Genomic DNA, 16,627 nt, shown 5'->3' on the forward strand with positions numbered 1-16,627 from the left:
TAAATTAATTTGAAAGACTTCCATGGCCCAGTCAGAATGGCCATCATCAAAAAATCTACAAACAGTAAATGCTGGAGAGGGTGTGGAGAAAAGGGAACCCTCTTGCACTGTTGGTGGGAATGTAAATTGATACAGCCACTATACAGAACAGTATGGTGGTTCCTTAAAACACTAAAAATAGAACTACCATATGACCCAGCAGTCCCACTACTGGGCATATACCCTGAGAAAACCATAATTCAAACAGAGTCATGTACCACAATGTTCATTGCAGCTCTACTTACAATAGCCAGGACACGGAAGCAACCTAAGTGTCCATCGACAGATGAATGGATAAAGAAGATGTGGCACATATATACCATGGAATATTACTCAGCCATAAAAAGAAATGGAGTTATTTGTAGTGAGGTGGATGGACCTAGAGTCTGTCATACAGAGTGAAGTAAGTCAGAAAGAGAAAAATAAATACCATATGCTAACACATATATATGGAATCTAAAAAAAAAAAAAGTTTCTGAAGAACCTAGGGGCAGGACAGGAATAAGGACACAGACGTAGAGAATGGACTTGAGGACATGGGGAGGGGGAAGGGTAAGCTGGGACGAAGTGAGAGAGTGGCATGGACTTATATACACTAAGAAACATAAAGTAGATAACAAGTGGGAAGCAGCTGCATGGCACAGGGAGATCAGCTCCGTGCTTTGTGACCCCCTAGGGGGCTGGGATAGGGAGGGTGGGAGGGAGACGCAAGAGGGAGGGGATATGGGGTTATATGTATATGTATAGCTGATTCACTTTGTTATACAGCAGAAACTAACACACCATTTAAAGCAATTATACTCCAATAAAGATGTTAAAAAAAAAAAAAAAGACTTCCATGGCATGGGTGCTAGTGTTCTCCAGAGAAGCAGAAGCCGTGGGAGACGCACGTTTATTTTAAGGAACTGGCTCACGTAGTTACGTAGAACCCCAGGCTGGAAGAAGTTGATCTTGCAGTCTCAAATCCAAAATCTAGAAGTGGGAAATTCAGGCAGGGTTTCTATGAGGCAGAATTGCTTTCTGCGGGGGGGAAACCTCAGTCTTTGCTCTTAAGGCCTTCAGCTGATTGGATGAGGCCCACCCACATTTTGTTTATTTTATTTATTTATTTTTGGCTGTGTTGGGTCTTCATTGCTGCGCGCGGGCTTTCTCTAGTTGCGGGGAGCGGGGGCTACTCTTCGTTGTGGCGCGCGGGTTTCTCATTGCGGTGGCTTCTCTTGTTGCGGAGCACGGGCTCTAGGCGTGGGGGCTTCAGTAGTGGCAGCATGTGGGCTCAGTAGTTGTGGCGGGCTCTAGAGTGCAGGCTCAGTAGTTGTGGCGCACGGGCTTACTTGCTCCTCGGCACATGGGATCTTCCCAAACCAGGGCTCGAACCCGTGTCCCCTGCATTGACAGGCGGATTCTTAACCACTGCACCACCAGGGAAGTCACCCCCCATATTTTGGAAGTCACCCCCCACATTTTGGATGGTAATATGTTTTACTAAAAGTCTACTGATTTAAATCTGATTTTAATCTCATCTTAAAAATACCTTCGCTGCAATAGTTAGACTGGTGATGACCAAACAGCTGGGCAGCATAGCCTGAGTTGACACAGAATTAACCCTCATGGCATGCTTGTAAAAAGGACCATTTTATCAATATTAGCTACAGTGTCTAGGGCCTATAAGCCTTTCGGGGAACCTATAAAATGTTTGAGACCTGCAAATAAAATATGCTGATTCCAAAATGCAGAAAGTACAAGTAAGAATTAATAAATATTTAATTCAATGACAAAAAGCATAACTTTTCCCTAACAAGTGCAACTCAATTCTTCTGAACCTAGCAAGTATATTTAATGGGGGTTGTGGTTGCATTTTAATATGTTTACTACGATGTGAGCTTATTCATTGCTTAGGGAGCCCTTTTCTCCCATTAATTGCTCTACTGTTTGTCTAGGTCTTTGTGCCATCTGTGGCCTGGAATAAATTATCCATCTGTTTGGAAACATCCTTCCAGAGCCAATGTAAGCATTCCCCCTTCCCCACTTCCCCTGCATTTTAAAAATTCCTTATCTCTGCAGATGATTGCTTCTTTGTTTGTCCAGTACAGTGTGCCAGTGGTATACTGCACCTATAGTTCTTTAACGCAAGTATTTGTTGCCATTTCCTTCTCCCTAGTAGATTCAGAGCTACTTGAGGGCAGGAACCGTATCTTATTCATCCTTCTATTCCAAGTGCTTAGCACAGGTCTGTCATAAAATGGTAGCCCAGGGACATCCCTGGTGGTGCAGTGGTTAAGAATCTGCCCGCCAATGCAGGGGACACGGTTTTGAGCCCTGGTCTGGGACGATCCCACGTGCCGCAGAGCAACTAAGCCCATGCACCACAACTACCGAGCCTGTGCTCTAGAGCCCGCGAGCCACAACTACTGAAGCCCGCACACCTAGAACACGTGCTCCACAACAAGAGAAACCACTGCAATGAGAAGCCTGCGCACCACAACGAAGAGTAGCCCCCGCTCGCTGCAACTAGAGAAAGCCCGCGAGCAGCAACAACAAAAAAAACCCCAACACAGCCAAAAATAAATAAATAAATAAATTTATTTTAAAAAATAATAAATAAAATGGTAGCCCAATAACGCTCATCATTTTTATTATTCAATTGTGTTACCTTCAACTACATTCAACCAACCAGCTTTATCCTCCATGCTTTTACATATGTTATCTAATCTTCATAACAGTTCTGTTGAAGACAACACAATTCTGCTGAATAACAGTCATTATTATATAGAATTTTAAGATGAAGATGTTCAGTCTCAGAGAAGTGACTGATTTGCTCAGAGTTCCCTAGCTAATTGGAGGCTCTCTTTCATGTTTTCTCTTCTGAGCAGAGCTGTCTCCCACTAACAGGGGGTCCTTGCCCTTAAGATGTTCTTGAATCAGGCTATACTCTCCCGTCCCTTATTTAAGGCTGCTTGCTCTTGCATGTGCCTTCAGAGATGAAAAGTGGCTGGTCTGGGATGGCGTTGTAATGCTCTGGGCTCAGTAGATAGACCTCTACCCGCCAAGAAATGGCCTCTTGTTCTTTTCTTTTTTGCGGTACGCGGGCGCCTCACTGCTGTGGCCTCTCCCGTTGCGGAGCACAGGCTCCGGACGCGCAGGCTCAGCGGCCATACCCGTGTCCCCTGCATTGGCAGGTGGACTCTCAACCACTGCGCCACCAGGGAAGCCCTGGCCTCTTGTTCTTGTCTTGCTTGTAGGCAGTGTCTCTTGGATTTCTTGTCCACACCCTAAAGAAGAGCTTCTCTTTAAATGTTCCTCTCCACACTTTAGCTTCCTTAAAACCTTTCAAATGTTAACAGGTACTTACTGAGTACATCGTACGCATCCAGCACTGTTCTATAGGTAGTGGGGTACAGCAATAAACAAAACAAGGTTCCTCCCTTGCAGAGCTCACATTGCAGCAGGGAGACGGGCAATAAACTAATCGAGAAATAGGTATATAAAGGGTGGTGACTAGGTACTATAAAAAAAAAGAAGAAATAGCATAAGGGAGTAGTATAAAGAGCCTAAGGAGGAAAGGGTTGGGAGGGGGAACCGGCCTCCCTTCCTCACCGTTCGTTCCCCCTCCCCAGTCGGGTGAGTTGCCTGTCCACAATTGGAAAATGAGATTTTCCATTTACTTAGTGAGAAGAATATGAAAGTCAGATGACTGGAAAGGCAAATACTGCAGTGTATAAACAAAACCAGAACTTCTGAAAGCAATGCTTTTCATACATATCCTTACTAGGTAATCTAACACCAGATGCGTTTTGGTTTCTATAGTGAGTTCCCTTTATCAGAAAGCCAACTTTTATACTGCTTATCTCCAGTGCTTTTGTTTGCCTTTTGCTCAGCCAGGCCTTCCTAAACCGTATAAAAAGATCAAAGAGAACCTGGTTGAGATTTCCAGGAAAGCATCCGTTAAGGATTCTGGAAAGGACAGTATCTTTTGTTCCAGTTCATGATGGATTGGCTTCAGCTGTTCTTCCTCCATCCTGTATCATTTTATCAAGGGGCTGCTTTTCCTTTTGCGCTTCTCTTTAATTATCTTTGCATTATGGATTCATTTTCCACTCATGCCAGGTAGGTTTGATGGCTAATTTTGCTCTTACGTCTATGAATACTATAGTAGATCAAAAAGCCCAGGTTGGAGTGCAGATGTGAATATTAAATACTAATTACACTGGTTGTTTTTAAGTTATCATCACTGCCACCAGTTATTGATTGCTTGATCATGATTATGTCTAATAGAGTGAATCGGAACTGGAAATTGACATCATGTCTGCATTGACTCAGCCAAAGTTTGATAGGGTCACATTAAGTAGGAAAAGGATGAAAATAAATGGGGGACAGAGGGATGTTGGGGTGATATAGGAATTCCCCAAATAGATGCATCTATAAATCAACCATATGCCCCAGATGTTCTTGAACAGTCTTAATTTCATGGAATTCTATCATTTTCAATAAAATTAAATTTTATTAAATATACAACTATGTGATTTTTTTAATGCCTTTGTATGATTTCTCAGAGAAATGAAAAAAGTCAAAATAAATTTTGTTCGATTAGTTTTATCTCTACGTGGGATCCAAAATTATTGTCACTAGAGATTTGATAACTTGATCGAAATGATTTTTTTATACCTGGTAAATTCAATACATTAGAGACAGTCCCTATTTTTAAAAAAAGGTTCTATGGAATATCCTTTTGTAAAGTGAAAATCCATTGCCGAAGTTCTACCTCTTAATAATTCACTTATTTTGGAAACTAGGATTTTTATATATTGGGGATTCATAAGTAAAATCTAGCTGTTTCTAGCAACCAGGATGGCTGAGTTCGATTAAACTATGGCAGGTTATTACATCGTCACAACTGGTTAATGGCACTTACCTCTGTTTAGGAGACGAGGGAAGCAGTTGTTAAAAAAAAAAGTTTCCTATTGAGAAAGAATCACAAACAATAAAGCAAAACAAGTGCAAAAATAAGGGCTAATTCCCATAGGTTAAGATTGCTGGCTTTGGGAGTTAGCCTGGTGAGTCCTGGTCCCTCACTTCCTGAGTGTCCTTGTGTATGTGGATAAACTCTCTGAGTTCATCTGTAAAATGGAAATAATAATGCCTACCTCATGGGATTGTTTTAAGGGTTAAATGAAGATATTTCATATAAAAGAATTATTGGCCCAATGCCCAGAATAAAATAAGCACTCCAGAAAATCATGCATCCTGCATTGTACATGTGTAGACATAATAATGTTTACAAATCCCCAGGGCAGTTGCTTTGGGAAAGGGCACTGTTTCATGTTTCATCTCTGCTGTGTAAGGAATAAGTGTTCTCCCCTATTTTCCGATGGCAGGGAGGCGAAGGCTTGGGCGGGTAGAGGAGGAGTCATCCCAAGCATGGTCTGAAGCTCGGGAATGGCCAGGGCCTGTGGAAGCACCTGCCGTCTCCCTCAAGAAAGAAAGAAATTCTTGCAAAGGCGTGTGCGTCACAGGCCAAGGAGCCATGATCTATACCCTGTGACATAGAGATTCATTCACTTTTCCTGTCCCTGACCACTCAGTCCCTGTTTCAGATTTTTTTTCTGGCCTGTTTGTTCAGATTTCTTAACTAGGCACCAGTTAAAAGGAAAAAACAAACAAATCTCCACATACTGTGGAAAGAAGAGCTGAGTCCTCATAATATGGAAACTCTGGTGCCTCTGCAGATCCAGAGGGCATCCGCTGGCTTCCAGAGGAGGCATGCTCCACAAACCACTTCACTGATGTATTTACAACATCATTTACAACATGTATTTACAACATTGCAAAAAGCACCAAGTCATGAGAACTTAAAGTACAGTAGAGAGGATTAAGGGTAGATATAAAGACAAATCTCGTGGTATCACTTACAGGTAGAATCTAAAAAATGATACAAATGAACTTATTTACAAAACAGAGATAGACAATAGACTCACAGACATAGAAAACAAACTATGGTTACCAAAGGGATAGCTGGGGAGGGGGTAGAGATAAATTTGGAGTTCGGGCTTAACATATACACACTACTATATATAAAACAGACAACAAGAACCTACTGTATAGCACAGGGAACTACACTCAATATCTTATCATAAACTATGCTGGAAAATAATCTGAAAAGGAGTATACATATGTATAACTGAATCGCTTTGCTGTACACCTGAAACATTGTAAATCAACTATACTTCAATAAATTAAAAAAACAAAATATTATACTAATGATAGGAGCTTTACTCAAATAAGCAAATACTGTATGGTTTTATTCGTATGAATTTGGAGAATAGGCTAAACTATGTATGCAGACGACAAAAATTATTAAATGATACACTTAAAGACTTTGTAATCGAGTTCTCAAACACTTATCAAAGGGAGGCATTGAGGGCCAGGGTGTGCAGCTCTGTGGAAAGGGAAGAGACTCATCTGTATGAGATGATGTCTAGAGTCCTCCTAGATCCTGGATCCTAGATTCCCATCACTTTGGTCGGGCAGCAAACGCAGGGCTGGGTGTGACCCCACTGGGAAACATTCGAGACCGGTCCCCACAGGATTGTTGGGGGCAGGTGTCTCCCCACTGGTCTGGCAGACATCAAAGAGGGGTGCCCAGGGTCCCAGAGGCAGAAGTCAAGATTTGTCTCCTGCAGAAGTGGTTTACAAATGGACTCTGCCTCTACCCTCCATGTTTCTCTCCTTCAGAACAGGAGGAATACTGCAGAGTGACAACAGTGTGACTTCTGTAGGGGTGAGGGGGCGCCCACCTCCACTGGGTTCCACAGATGGGCTGCCATGGGAAGTGACTCATCTGTCGCACTGCTCCAAGGCGTTCTGTGTTCCAGGTACCTGTTCCTCCTGGTGGTAGGAGGAGCCCTGGCAGTAGCCGCCATGGGTTCCTTCGCTGTGCTGGTCTTCATCCCCGCTCTGTGCACCGTGGTCCTGATCTACTCGCTGGGCCCCCAGGACGTCCACAGGCTGACTTTCCTCTTTCAGATGAGCTGGCAGACGCTGTGCCACCTGGGTCTGCACTATACGGAGTATTATCTGCAAGAAGCTCCTTCCACGAGGTAAAGCAGCCCGTTCCTGTGTTCCTACGGAGCCCACCAGGGTTTGCTTGCACCGGGGTGCTGGTGGGGAGGACCTGGGCGTGGACTTTGAATCCAAATTCTTCCGCATCCCATCAGTGTGATCTTGAGTGAGTCAGTCAACCTCTCTCAGCCTCAATGTCTTTTCCTGAAATAAAGGGTGTGTGTAAGTGTGTGTTGGGGGGATAGCAATACCTATCTTGCAAGCCTCTTAGGTTAGAGTTAATGAATGAATGTAAGCGTCATTGTATGACTAATCTCCTAGTAACTACCATGTGCTGCCTGCATGGCACAGTGCCTGACACTAGCTGTAATTCACATTGTGCCCGAGAAAGGGGGTGAACCAGGAGTCCCAGGGCCCACAGATGAGGCCGGCCTGCAGGTGACTAAGCAGAGTACACACACCTCAGTGTAGGTAGTTTAGACACATAGCCGGCAGCTTCCCCGCTGTTTCAGTAGGACAGGAAAGGTATAAATCTACCATAAACCTTTGCTGCCTTCCCACACACCTGCTCTGCAAGAGTTTTACTTTCACTGACACTCAGCTCTTCCATCCCCCAGAAAAAGAGAAGTCACTCAATCCAGGAAGAAAAAAAATACGGCGCTAATTACAGTCTAGGGACGTTGTTTTCCTGAGCCAGTGAGATCACCAGGATTAGAGGGAAACAGGCGTCTCTGCCATCCTGAAGCCTGCTGTTCCTGGCTCTCGCCGTGATCACCATTGGACTGGCTTCATGGTCGCACGGTGAACTGGAGCGGTGACCTGTCGAGGGGGTCACCTCTCTGATTCTAGCTGCCATGGGTTGCCTTACTCTGCCATCCCTCCCACACCCAGAATCCTATTCTTTATTCTGACTGTTTTCACCAAAGGCTCCAGGGCCTGCTTCTCTGAAGAAGAGGCAAGATGGTGGGTGGATAGGGAGTGGGGAGTACTGACCGCGATGTGGTGACTTAGGATTTCAGGAAGAAGTCCGGACCTGATAGGGGCTGGAGGAGCAAGTTGAAGAATCTGGCTGCACAGGAGGGAGGCTGAACCTGAGCTGAAGCGGGAAGATGTGTTAGTTTGCTCTGGCTCTCATACAAAGTACTGCGGACAGGGTGGCTTCAACAGCAAACATTTACTTCCTCTGGAGGCTGGAAGTCCAAGGTCAAAGTGTTGGCAGGTTCAGCTTCTCCTGAGGCCTCTCTCCTTGGCTTGTAGATACTGTCTTCTCCCTCTGCTTTCACATGGTCTTCCCTCTATGTGTGTCTGTGTCCTTATCTCTTCTTATATGGAAACCAGTCATCTTGGGTTAGGGCCCACCCTCATGACCTCGTTTTACCTTAATTACCTCTTAAAGATCCATCCCCAAATATACATATTCTGAGGTGCTGGAGGTTAGGACCCCGACATATGAATTTGGGGTGGGGAGGACACATTCAGCCCTTAACAGAAGAGGACTGACTGAACAGGGGTTAGTGGCATTTGGTGGCTACTTCGCTTACTGTTTGATAGGTCAAGTAAGGAGGTCAGTTGTCCTTAAGTTCTCAGACACAGAAGCAGCAACGGTTGGGAAACAGAGCCATTTTCTCCCCACAGGACAGTGTTCCTGATTGTAGAGTGTGTCACTGTAATTTTCATTGATTTTCTCCATGGTCAGCAGGATCTTCTCTACTGTGTGATGGTGATGCAGGAACAGGTCAGGCGATTGGTTAAGAACACAGCTCAAATTGCTAATGACTCAGGATACACCCTGAACCTCTAGCTTGACTCACCCTTCCTCAGCCCAAATCCCAAAGCCTTCAGAATCTTGCAGTCAGGGACCGGTTCACAGTCCAAACCTCCAACTTCCTATAGTGTCTATAGGAAGAACTAAGACTAAACAGAACTAAGGTCTTGTTTCTTCTGTGACAAATTTCTCCTTGATGCTCGATCCTAATCTTTATAAGGTATTCTTAGAAATACGATAATCAACGTTTCACCATAATGTTCCTCATCATTCATTTATTTGCCTCCCTAATGATTCATTTCTCCATTTACCTTTCCATCCTGCTCGGAGGAGCCTGTGGTTCTGGATTAATCCAAGAGTCTTTGTGGGGGAACTGCAGGCCATGAACTTGGTCTTAATTGTTCAGAGCCACCCATTTGCCACTGGGTCTTTTTTTTTTTTTTTTTTTTTGGCTGGGCTAGATCTTAGTTGTGGAACGTGGGATCTTCAGTTGCGGCATGCAGACTCTTAGTGGCAGCATGCATGCAGGATCTAGTTTCCTGACTAGGGATCAAACCCGGGCCCCCTGCATTGGGAGCATGGAGTCTTAGCCACTGGACCGCTAGGGAAGTCCCTGCCATTGGGTCTTGGGTGAGGCACTGCAAGGGGATAAAGTAAACGTGGAGTGTTTTTACATTAAAAAAAAAATCTCTTTCAGGTTCTGCGTCACTCTTTCTTCCCTCATGCTCTTGACCCAGAGGGTCACATCCCTGTCTCTGGACATTCGTGAAGGGAAAGTGGCAGCAGCAACAGCAGGAGGAGGCATCAGGAACAGCTCTTTGTCTGAGCGTCTGTGGGGAGCTCTGCCCTATTTCAGCTACTTGCTCTTTTTCCCTGCTCTCCTAGGAGGCCCCCTGTGTTCCTTCCAAAGATTTCAGGCTCGTGTTCAAGGGCCCAGCAGTTTGTATCCCAGGCACTCTTTCTGGGCTCTGACCCGGAGGGGTCTGCAGATTCTGGGACTAGAGTGTCTGAAGGTCGTGGTGAGGCGGGCGGTGAGCACAGGGGCAGGACTGACAGACTGCCGGCAACTGCAGTGCGTCTATGTCACGTGGTCCACTGCCGGGCTCCTCAAACTCACCTACTACTCCCACTGGCTCCTGGATGACTCCCTCCTCTACGCAGCGGGCTTTGGATCTGAGTTTGGTCAGAGCCCCGGTGAGGAGGGATACATCCCTGATGCGGACATTTGGACGCTGGAAACAACCCACAGGATAGCTCTGTTCACCAGAAAGTGGAACCAGAGCACAGCTCGGTGGCTCCGACGCCTCGTTTTCCAGCAGGGCCGGACCTGGCCCTTGTTGCAGACGTTCGTCTTCTCGGCTTGGTGGCACGGACTCCACCCGGGACAGGTGTTTGGTTTCCTCTGCTGGGCTGTGATGGTGGAAGCCGACTACCTGATTCACACCTTTGCCAATGTGTTCATCAGATCCGGGCCGATGCGGGTGCTCTACAGAACTCTCACCTGGGCCCACACCCAGCTCATCCTTGCCTACATAATGCTGGCCGTGGAGGTCCGGAGCCTCTCCTCTCTCTGGCTGCTGTGGAATTCTTACAACAGCGTCTTTCCCACGGTGTATTGTATTTTGCTTTTTGTTTTAGCGAAGAGAAAGCATAAATTTAACTGACATCTTTCCCCAACTTTCATCTTATACACCCGTGAAACAGACTTTAGAAAGTACCAGATGGCGCCTTGAAGATGCAGGTGTTTGCACTTTTCCGTGATAAAAGTTATTTTTTTTTTTTAAGTATTGGATATGTACCTGGAGTAGTGTTGACTTACAATGTTGTGTTAGTTTCAGGTATACAGCAAAGTGATTCAGTTATACATATATATATTCTTTTTCAGATTCTTTTCCCATATAGGTTATTACAAAATATTGAGTAGACTTCCCAATGCTAGGCAGTAGGTCCTTGTTGTTTATTTTACATGTAATAGTGTGTATATATTACTCCCAAATTCCTATTCACCTTCCTTTTCAATTACTTTGTAGTCTTGGTGTCTGGTTCCAAAAGTCTGTGGAATGAATAAATGCTGATGGTGGGCCATGTAACGTTTCAGGTGGGAATGCAAAACATCATATGAGATGTAGAATATTCGGTATACTTTTCCCTTTCTTCCCATCCACGCAGATAGCAGGTTCTAGGTTCACTGTCTCAGGACAGTATGCCACAGGGAGAGAACACATTGTGGAGAAAGGTTTATCAGTAATAAGATTATTCTACGTGTCTTTGAATCAAATCTATTGTTATAGGAAGAAGAGCCTTGAGGAAAAATAAAGTAGTGTTTTCTCCAAGGTTCGGTCCTGGGGAATCGTAATTGGGTTTGGGTGCAAAAAAAGTAAAATGTTCTGTGACTTGACTCCATCAGCCAGGTTGTGTACAGCACTCGGTGTGACCTTCTGGGCCAGTGGATAGCTCCAGTACTCAAAACTGTAAGCGTGGAGCATCTTTTTTTCTGTCAACTGTTTCCTTGGTGGTAAATTCTGTGAACTTGTTTTCTTCCATTGGGCTCTCCTGAACTGTTCGGTTATTCCTGCCTGGGAGCTCCTCCCCTTTGCTGAGATCCCCTGGGTAGACCACCTGCTGCCCCTGCCTGTGCAGCCCGCCTAAAGGGAGAGGCAGTGCTTTCACTGGCAAAAAAGATGTGCCACTAAGCAGGGTACCTTGATGGCTGGTCTTCTGGACTGGGTATTCTCATTCTTGCTACTGGAGGATACGGGTTTTCCCCACCCTAGAGGGCGTGAGACGGGGATGTGTGTGTATGTGATGCAGGTGGACCTGCTGGCTTGGCTGTTCCCACTACAGCGCCCCATGTAATCCCCCTGTGAGTTGCCCAAGCCCATCCTGGCCCCAGGTTCCACCACTTGCAGTGGTACGGGGCCTCGCCGGCACGGTGCCTCCCCGGCACGGCTCCCACCTTTTAGGGTAGTGTTCGCTCACACACCTGCCACCGGTGTTTCAGGCTGCAGCTTCTCTCTTCAATTTGATCCCTGATGTTTTCATTTTCTCAAGGATTTCTTAGTTTCAGATTCACCGTGACTTCCCCTTCTTGTTTTAAGTCTGGCAATATATTGATATTTCTCTGTTCTAGAAAAAAATGTGTACATCTCAGTTCTGAGGCAGAAGTAGGGGGTGGGAGGATCATGTGTCCTTAGTGCACTGGAAGCACGTGTCACAGCACCAGGCAGTGTCTATTGGATAGTCAACAGACCCTCTTGATTACCCTGAAGTACTCAACAGACGGGGAACAAGGTGGTTACAGCATTTCCAAGAGATACTATGAGGCTGACAGTGACTCGTGTCTGTAATATATTCTCTAGAGAGACTGGATTGTTAAAATGTATTTTTAAAAACAGTTTGTCGGGCTTCCCTGGTGGCGCAGTGGTTGAGAGTCCGCCTGCCAATGCAGGGGACACGGGTTCGCACCCCGGTCCGGGAGGATCCCACATGCCGCGGAGTGGCTGGGCCCGTGAGCCATGGCCGCTGAGCCTGTGCGTCCGGAGCCTGTGCTCCGCAACGGGAGAGGCCACAACAGTGAGAGGCCCGCGTACCGCAAAAAAAAAAAAAAAAAAAAAAAAGTTTGTCTACTTGTGTGAGAAGAGGGAACTGCTTAGCAGTACAGAGAACTGGCAAGAGAAACAGTAATAATGGCTAACACTGAACAAGACCATCACTGTGAGCTCTCTCTACGTCACACTTGAACCCCACCACCACCCTGAGGTAGGTACTACTATCATCCTCATTTTACAGGTGTGGAAATGGGACCCAGAAAGGAGAAAGGACTCGCTTGAGGTGACACATCTAGTGTAAGGAAGAGCCTGGAGACCAGGCAGTGTGACCCCAGAGCCCACAGTGTAACTGCGAGGACGAGATGGTGTGCTACCACGTCGCCCCTCAAGCAGTTTATAAAGCAGATACAGGGCAACAGGTCAGCAGTATTCTCTTGTCTGGTAAAGATTTTAAACATGGCGAATGATATTTCTAGGTAACAAATACATATGACAAACCAGTAGTTTGGAAGTGGTGTCCACCTCAGTTGTCTTTTTCCAACTCTCCCTCATTACATCTTCTCCCCACGGCCCTGACAGGGACAACTGAAAACTTGCTTGTCACGCTTGACTTCTCCCTTTCTCCCACACAATTCATCAGCGAATCTGCTTGATCAGTTCCTTTTTAAAAATTTTTAATTAATTAATTTGTTGGCTGAGTTGGGTCTTCGTTGCTGTACGCGGGCTTTCTCCAGTTGCAGCAGGGGCTACTCTTTGCTGCAGTGCGTGGGCCTCCCAGCGCAGTGGCTTCTCCCGTTGTGGAGCACGGGCTCCAGGCATGCGGGCTTCAGCAGTTGTGGCTCGTGGGTTCTAGAGTGCAGGCTCAGTAGTTGTGGCACATGGGCCTAATTGCTCCGCGGCATGTGGATCTTCCCGGACCAGGGGTCGAACCCATGTCCCCTGCATTGGCAGGCGGACTCCCAACCACTGCGCCACCAGGGAAGCCCTGATCAGTTCCTTTGAAATATACCCTAAGTCTCACCACCTCTCCCATCTCCATTGTATCTGGGACCCAGAGATGAGGGTGTCAGAATCAAGAAGCTCCCACGACCACTGCTGGTGCGCTCACCACCTCCCGAGCCCCAGGGAGCTGAAGAACCGCCACCAGGACGTTGCTCTGGACACACCCTCGTGTCCATGACCCTGCCTGCCAGCAGAAGACCGGCCAGAGCAGAACGGGAAACTCCCTCCAGCTCACTTTTGCTTCCCAAATCGTTTCCTCCTGTGAACCCACAAACTTCTCCTTTGGCATGTATAGTAATCAGCTTCCTTTGGTCCGTTCTTGTGTCTCGTCTTAGCTCACTAGACTGACAGCTCAGAGAGGGACCACGTGTCCCCATCTTTTTCTGTTCCCCAACAGTACCTAGAATCGGTCCCGCAGTGTATAACTGCGGCTGGGAACAAAGAACTTTTCTAGGTACGGAGTATGGCTCAAACCCAGCTTTTCTTTTCTTTTCTTTTGGCTGTGCCATGTGGCTGTGGCTGTGGCACAGCTCCCCGACCAGGGACTGAACTTGAACCTGGGCCTTCGGCAGTGAAACCACTGGACCGCCGGGGAATTCCCAAACCCAGCTTTCCTTAATCCTTGGGAGACTAACACCCTCTTCTTCACTACTATACTCATAACTAGGTTTTAGAGCTGATTCTCACCTATGTTTTGAAGCATGACGAAAATAAATAAAAATCCATCCATCTTAGTCCTATCCTAAGAAATTGTTCAATTGTGAACACTTTTAGAAACAATTTTCAAATGTTCTATGTTAAGTATACCTAGCTTTCAGGAAAACATCTGTCCTATTTTGGAGCGGTTCACAAATCTACACAAGTTCACTGACACTTATTTCACACTATATTTACATAATATTAAACAATAACTGATCTGATAAGAGAAAAAGACACTTCTGATATGAAATGCCAAACTATAAATCAGGATAACTAAATTATAAAGTAGTAATGCTCTTAATGCTCTTATTATAACACATATGGAAATACTCATGTTTGTTCTATAGTATTTTATTCTATTTGATGGTTCCTATGGTTGTAAACTGCAACAAAGTTTCTCTTTCATAGTATTAGCCGTTCTACTGGCTCCTGAAATAAGATTCCTGACTCCCCCTTTTAGTGCTGCCTCTAAATACACAAAAGAAAGCAACTATAATTGAAAAAGGAATGTTTTATGGTCTTAATTTCTTAGCTGTGGAAACACTTTTTGACTCTCTCTGTTTTATTCCTTCCAGCTGGAATTTACAAGATTAAGAGTTAATATCTGAATTGCTGTGACTACAGCATATAGTCCTACAGTCCTAAACCCAGGGGTGAATTCAAATTATCTTCAAGAGACTGGAAGCAAAATATACAGTACGAAGTTTCCTATAAAAATAAACAGCAAAACTGTCTCTATCTAGACTTTCTGCAACTGAAAACAGACGGTGAAGAGAGATGTAAGATCTCAGAAGTCAGACAAAGGTCTGTGAGGAACTTAAGCTCGGAATAACTCCTACATGAAAGCGTGGAAAACTGAACTCTAACGCTTCTGCTCAGCACTGTGCCATCTCCCTATCTGGCGCTCCTCCCACCCCCCTTATCTGTATACAGTTAACAGTGACAGTTTTTTAAAGAGCCATTTCCATCACAAAGCATTTCATTTGTGTAAGAGGTGGGAGACACCCTAGTTAACTCCAGTGATGCTGTATTGTGTACAGAAATGTTATATACTTGATTCAGTAAGCTTGGTTACCTCATTTTTTCCCCCTGACCACATTCCATTCTTACTAACATATTATTGACTAGAAAATTAGAAATAAAAGAAGTTAAGGAGTGTTAGAACACTCAGTTGTAAGAAAAGCTGGCAAAGACACAATTCCAGAAAAATACAGGTCAGGGGCCATTTAAAATAGGGGGAAATAGCACAGGGAATTCTGCTCAATATTATATAACAACCTAAATGGGAAAAGAACTTGAAAAAGAATAGATACATGTATACGTATAACTAAAATCACTTTGCTGTACACCTAAAGCTATCACAACATCGTTAATCAAGTATAATCCAATATAAAATAAAAAGTTTAGGGTTTCCCTGGTGGCGCAGTGGTTGAGAGTCCGCCTGCCGATGCAGGGGACACGGGTTCGTGCCCCAGTCCGGGAAGATCCCACATGCCGCAGAGCAGCTGGACCCGTGAGCCATGGCCGCTGAGCCTGTGCGTCCGGAGCCTGTGCTCCGCAATGGGAGAGGCCACAGCAGTGAGAGGCCCACATACCGCCAAAACAAATAAATAAATAAATAAAATAAAATAAATAAAAAGTTAAAAAAAAAAAGCTACAAGGATATACTGTACAAACAGGGAGTACAGCCGATATTTTATAATAACTATAAATGTATAACCTTTAAAAATTGTGAATCACTATATTGTACGCCTGAAACTTATATGATATTGTACATCAACTATCAATAAACAATTATAAAAATAAAAAACGGGAAAAATAATTTATGATAACTCTAAATTACCAAGGAAAAATCAAAATGTTTTAATATATCCTAAGAAAGTATAAAAGTATATGATCAATTTAATACTTAGGTCAAAATAGTTAAAACAAACATAGTTCTTTTTGAGTTAAGCTTTAGTTGTCTGGAATATTTATTTTACAGGATATGTTCTCTTCCCTGGGACTGCATGAAAATTAGGAGTCCTGCAATAAAACAAGAGCTCCCTAATCTTTTCTGACAGAAAAGATAATACAGGCTTATACAGAAGAAATATGAATTTGAAATTCCCACCAATTTATGCATCAAAAAGCCTCCTGAGATCTAAAATGTACATACCACTTAATAGTAATGTTGCATGGCTGCTTGTTAAATTTGATGTGATTTAAAGTTACCTGACACTTATAAAACTAGTCACATTCAATAGAAACATTCTAGAGTTTACTTTTAAAAGTCTGGATTATTTTCACAATGCCCCCAAAATCATATTAAAGCAGACACTAAGAACCTATGATTTGAATTTTTTTTAAAGTATACAATGAGATTATAATTAGGACAACTTGGGACAAGATTCGTGTTTGATAAGAGAACAGTACTTTTCTCTGTTCACATTGTACCACACAGATGAATTTTTTTTTTTTTTTTTTGCTGTACGTGGGCCTCTCACTGTTGTGGCCTCTCCTGTTTCGGAGCACAGGC

At 44.5% G+C, this 16,627-nt stretch overlaps 1 protein-coding gene across 1 annotated transcript; it reads left to right on the forward strand.

Moving 5' to 3' along the window:
* The first annotated feature begins 4,024 nt into the window (after positions 1 to 4,024).
* On the forward strand, positions 4,025 to 10,524 carry MBOAT4 (membrane bound O-acyltransferase domain containing 4). The gene is made up of 3 exons (XM_060001233.1): positions 4,025 to 4,143; positions 6,909 to 7,133; positions 9,558 to 10,524. Exons 1-3 carry the CDS (start codon positions 4,025 to 4,027, stop codon positions 10,522 to 10,524), a joined length of 1,311 nt encoding a protein of 436 aa, XP_059857216.1.
* Positions 10,525 to 16,627: the final 6,103 nt, after the last annotated feature.

Source organism: Delphinus delphis, chromosome 21 (genome assembly GCF_949987515.2).
Source record: "Delphinus delphis chromosome 21, mDelDel1.2, whole genome shotgun sequence".
In the NCBI taxonomy this organism is placed as follows: domain Eukaryota; kingdom Metazoa; phylum Chordata; class Mammalia; order Artiodactyla; family Delphinidae; genus Delphinus; species Delphinus delphis.

Coding starts and splice junctions, on each gene's coding strand:
- MBOAT4 (XM_060001233.1), top strand. CDS start 4,025: ATGGATTGGCTTCAGCTGTTCTTCCTCCATCCTGTATCATTTTATCAA. Junction 4,144..6,908: donor TCATTTTCCACTCATGCCAG/GTAGGTTTGATG, acceptor TCTGTGTTCCAG/GTACCTGTTCCTCCTGGTGG. Junction 7,134..9,557: donor CAAGAAGCTCCTTCCACGAG/GTAAAGCAGCCC, acceptor AATCTCTTTCAG/GTTCTGCGTCACTCTTTCTT.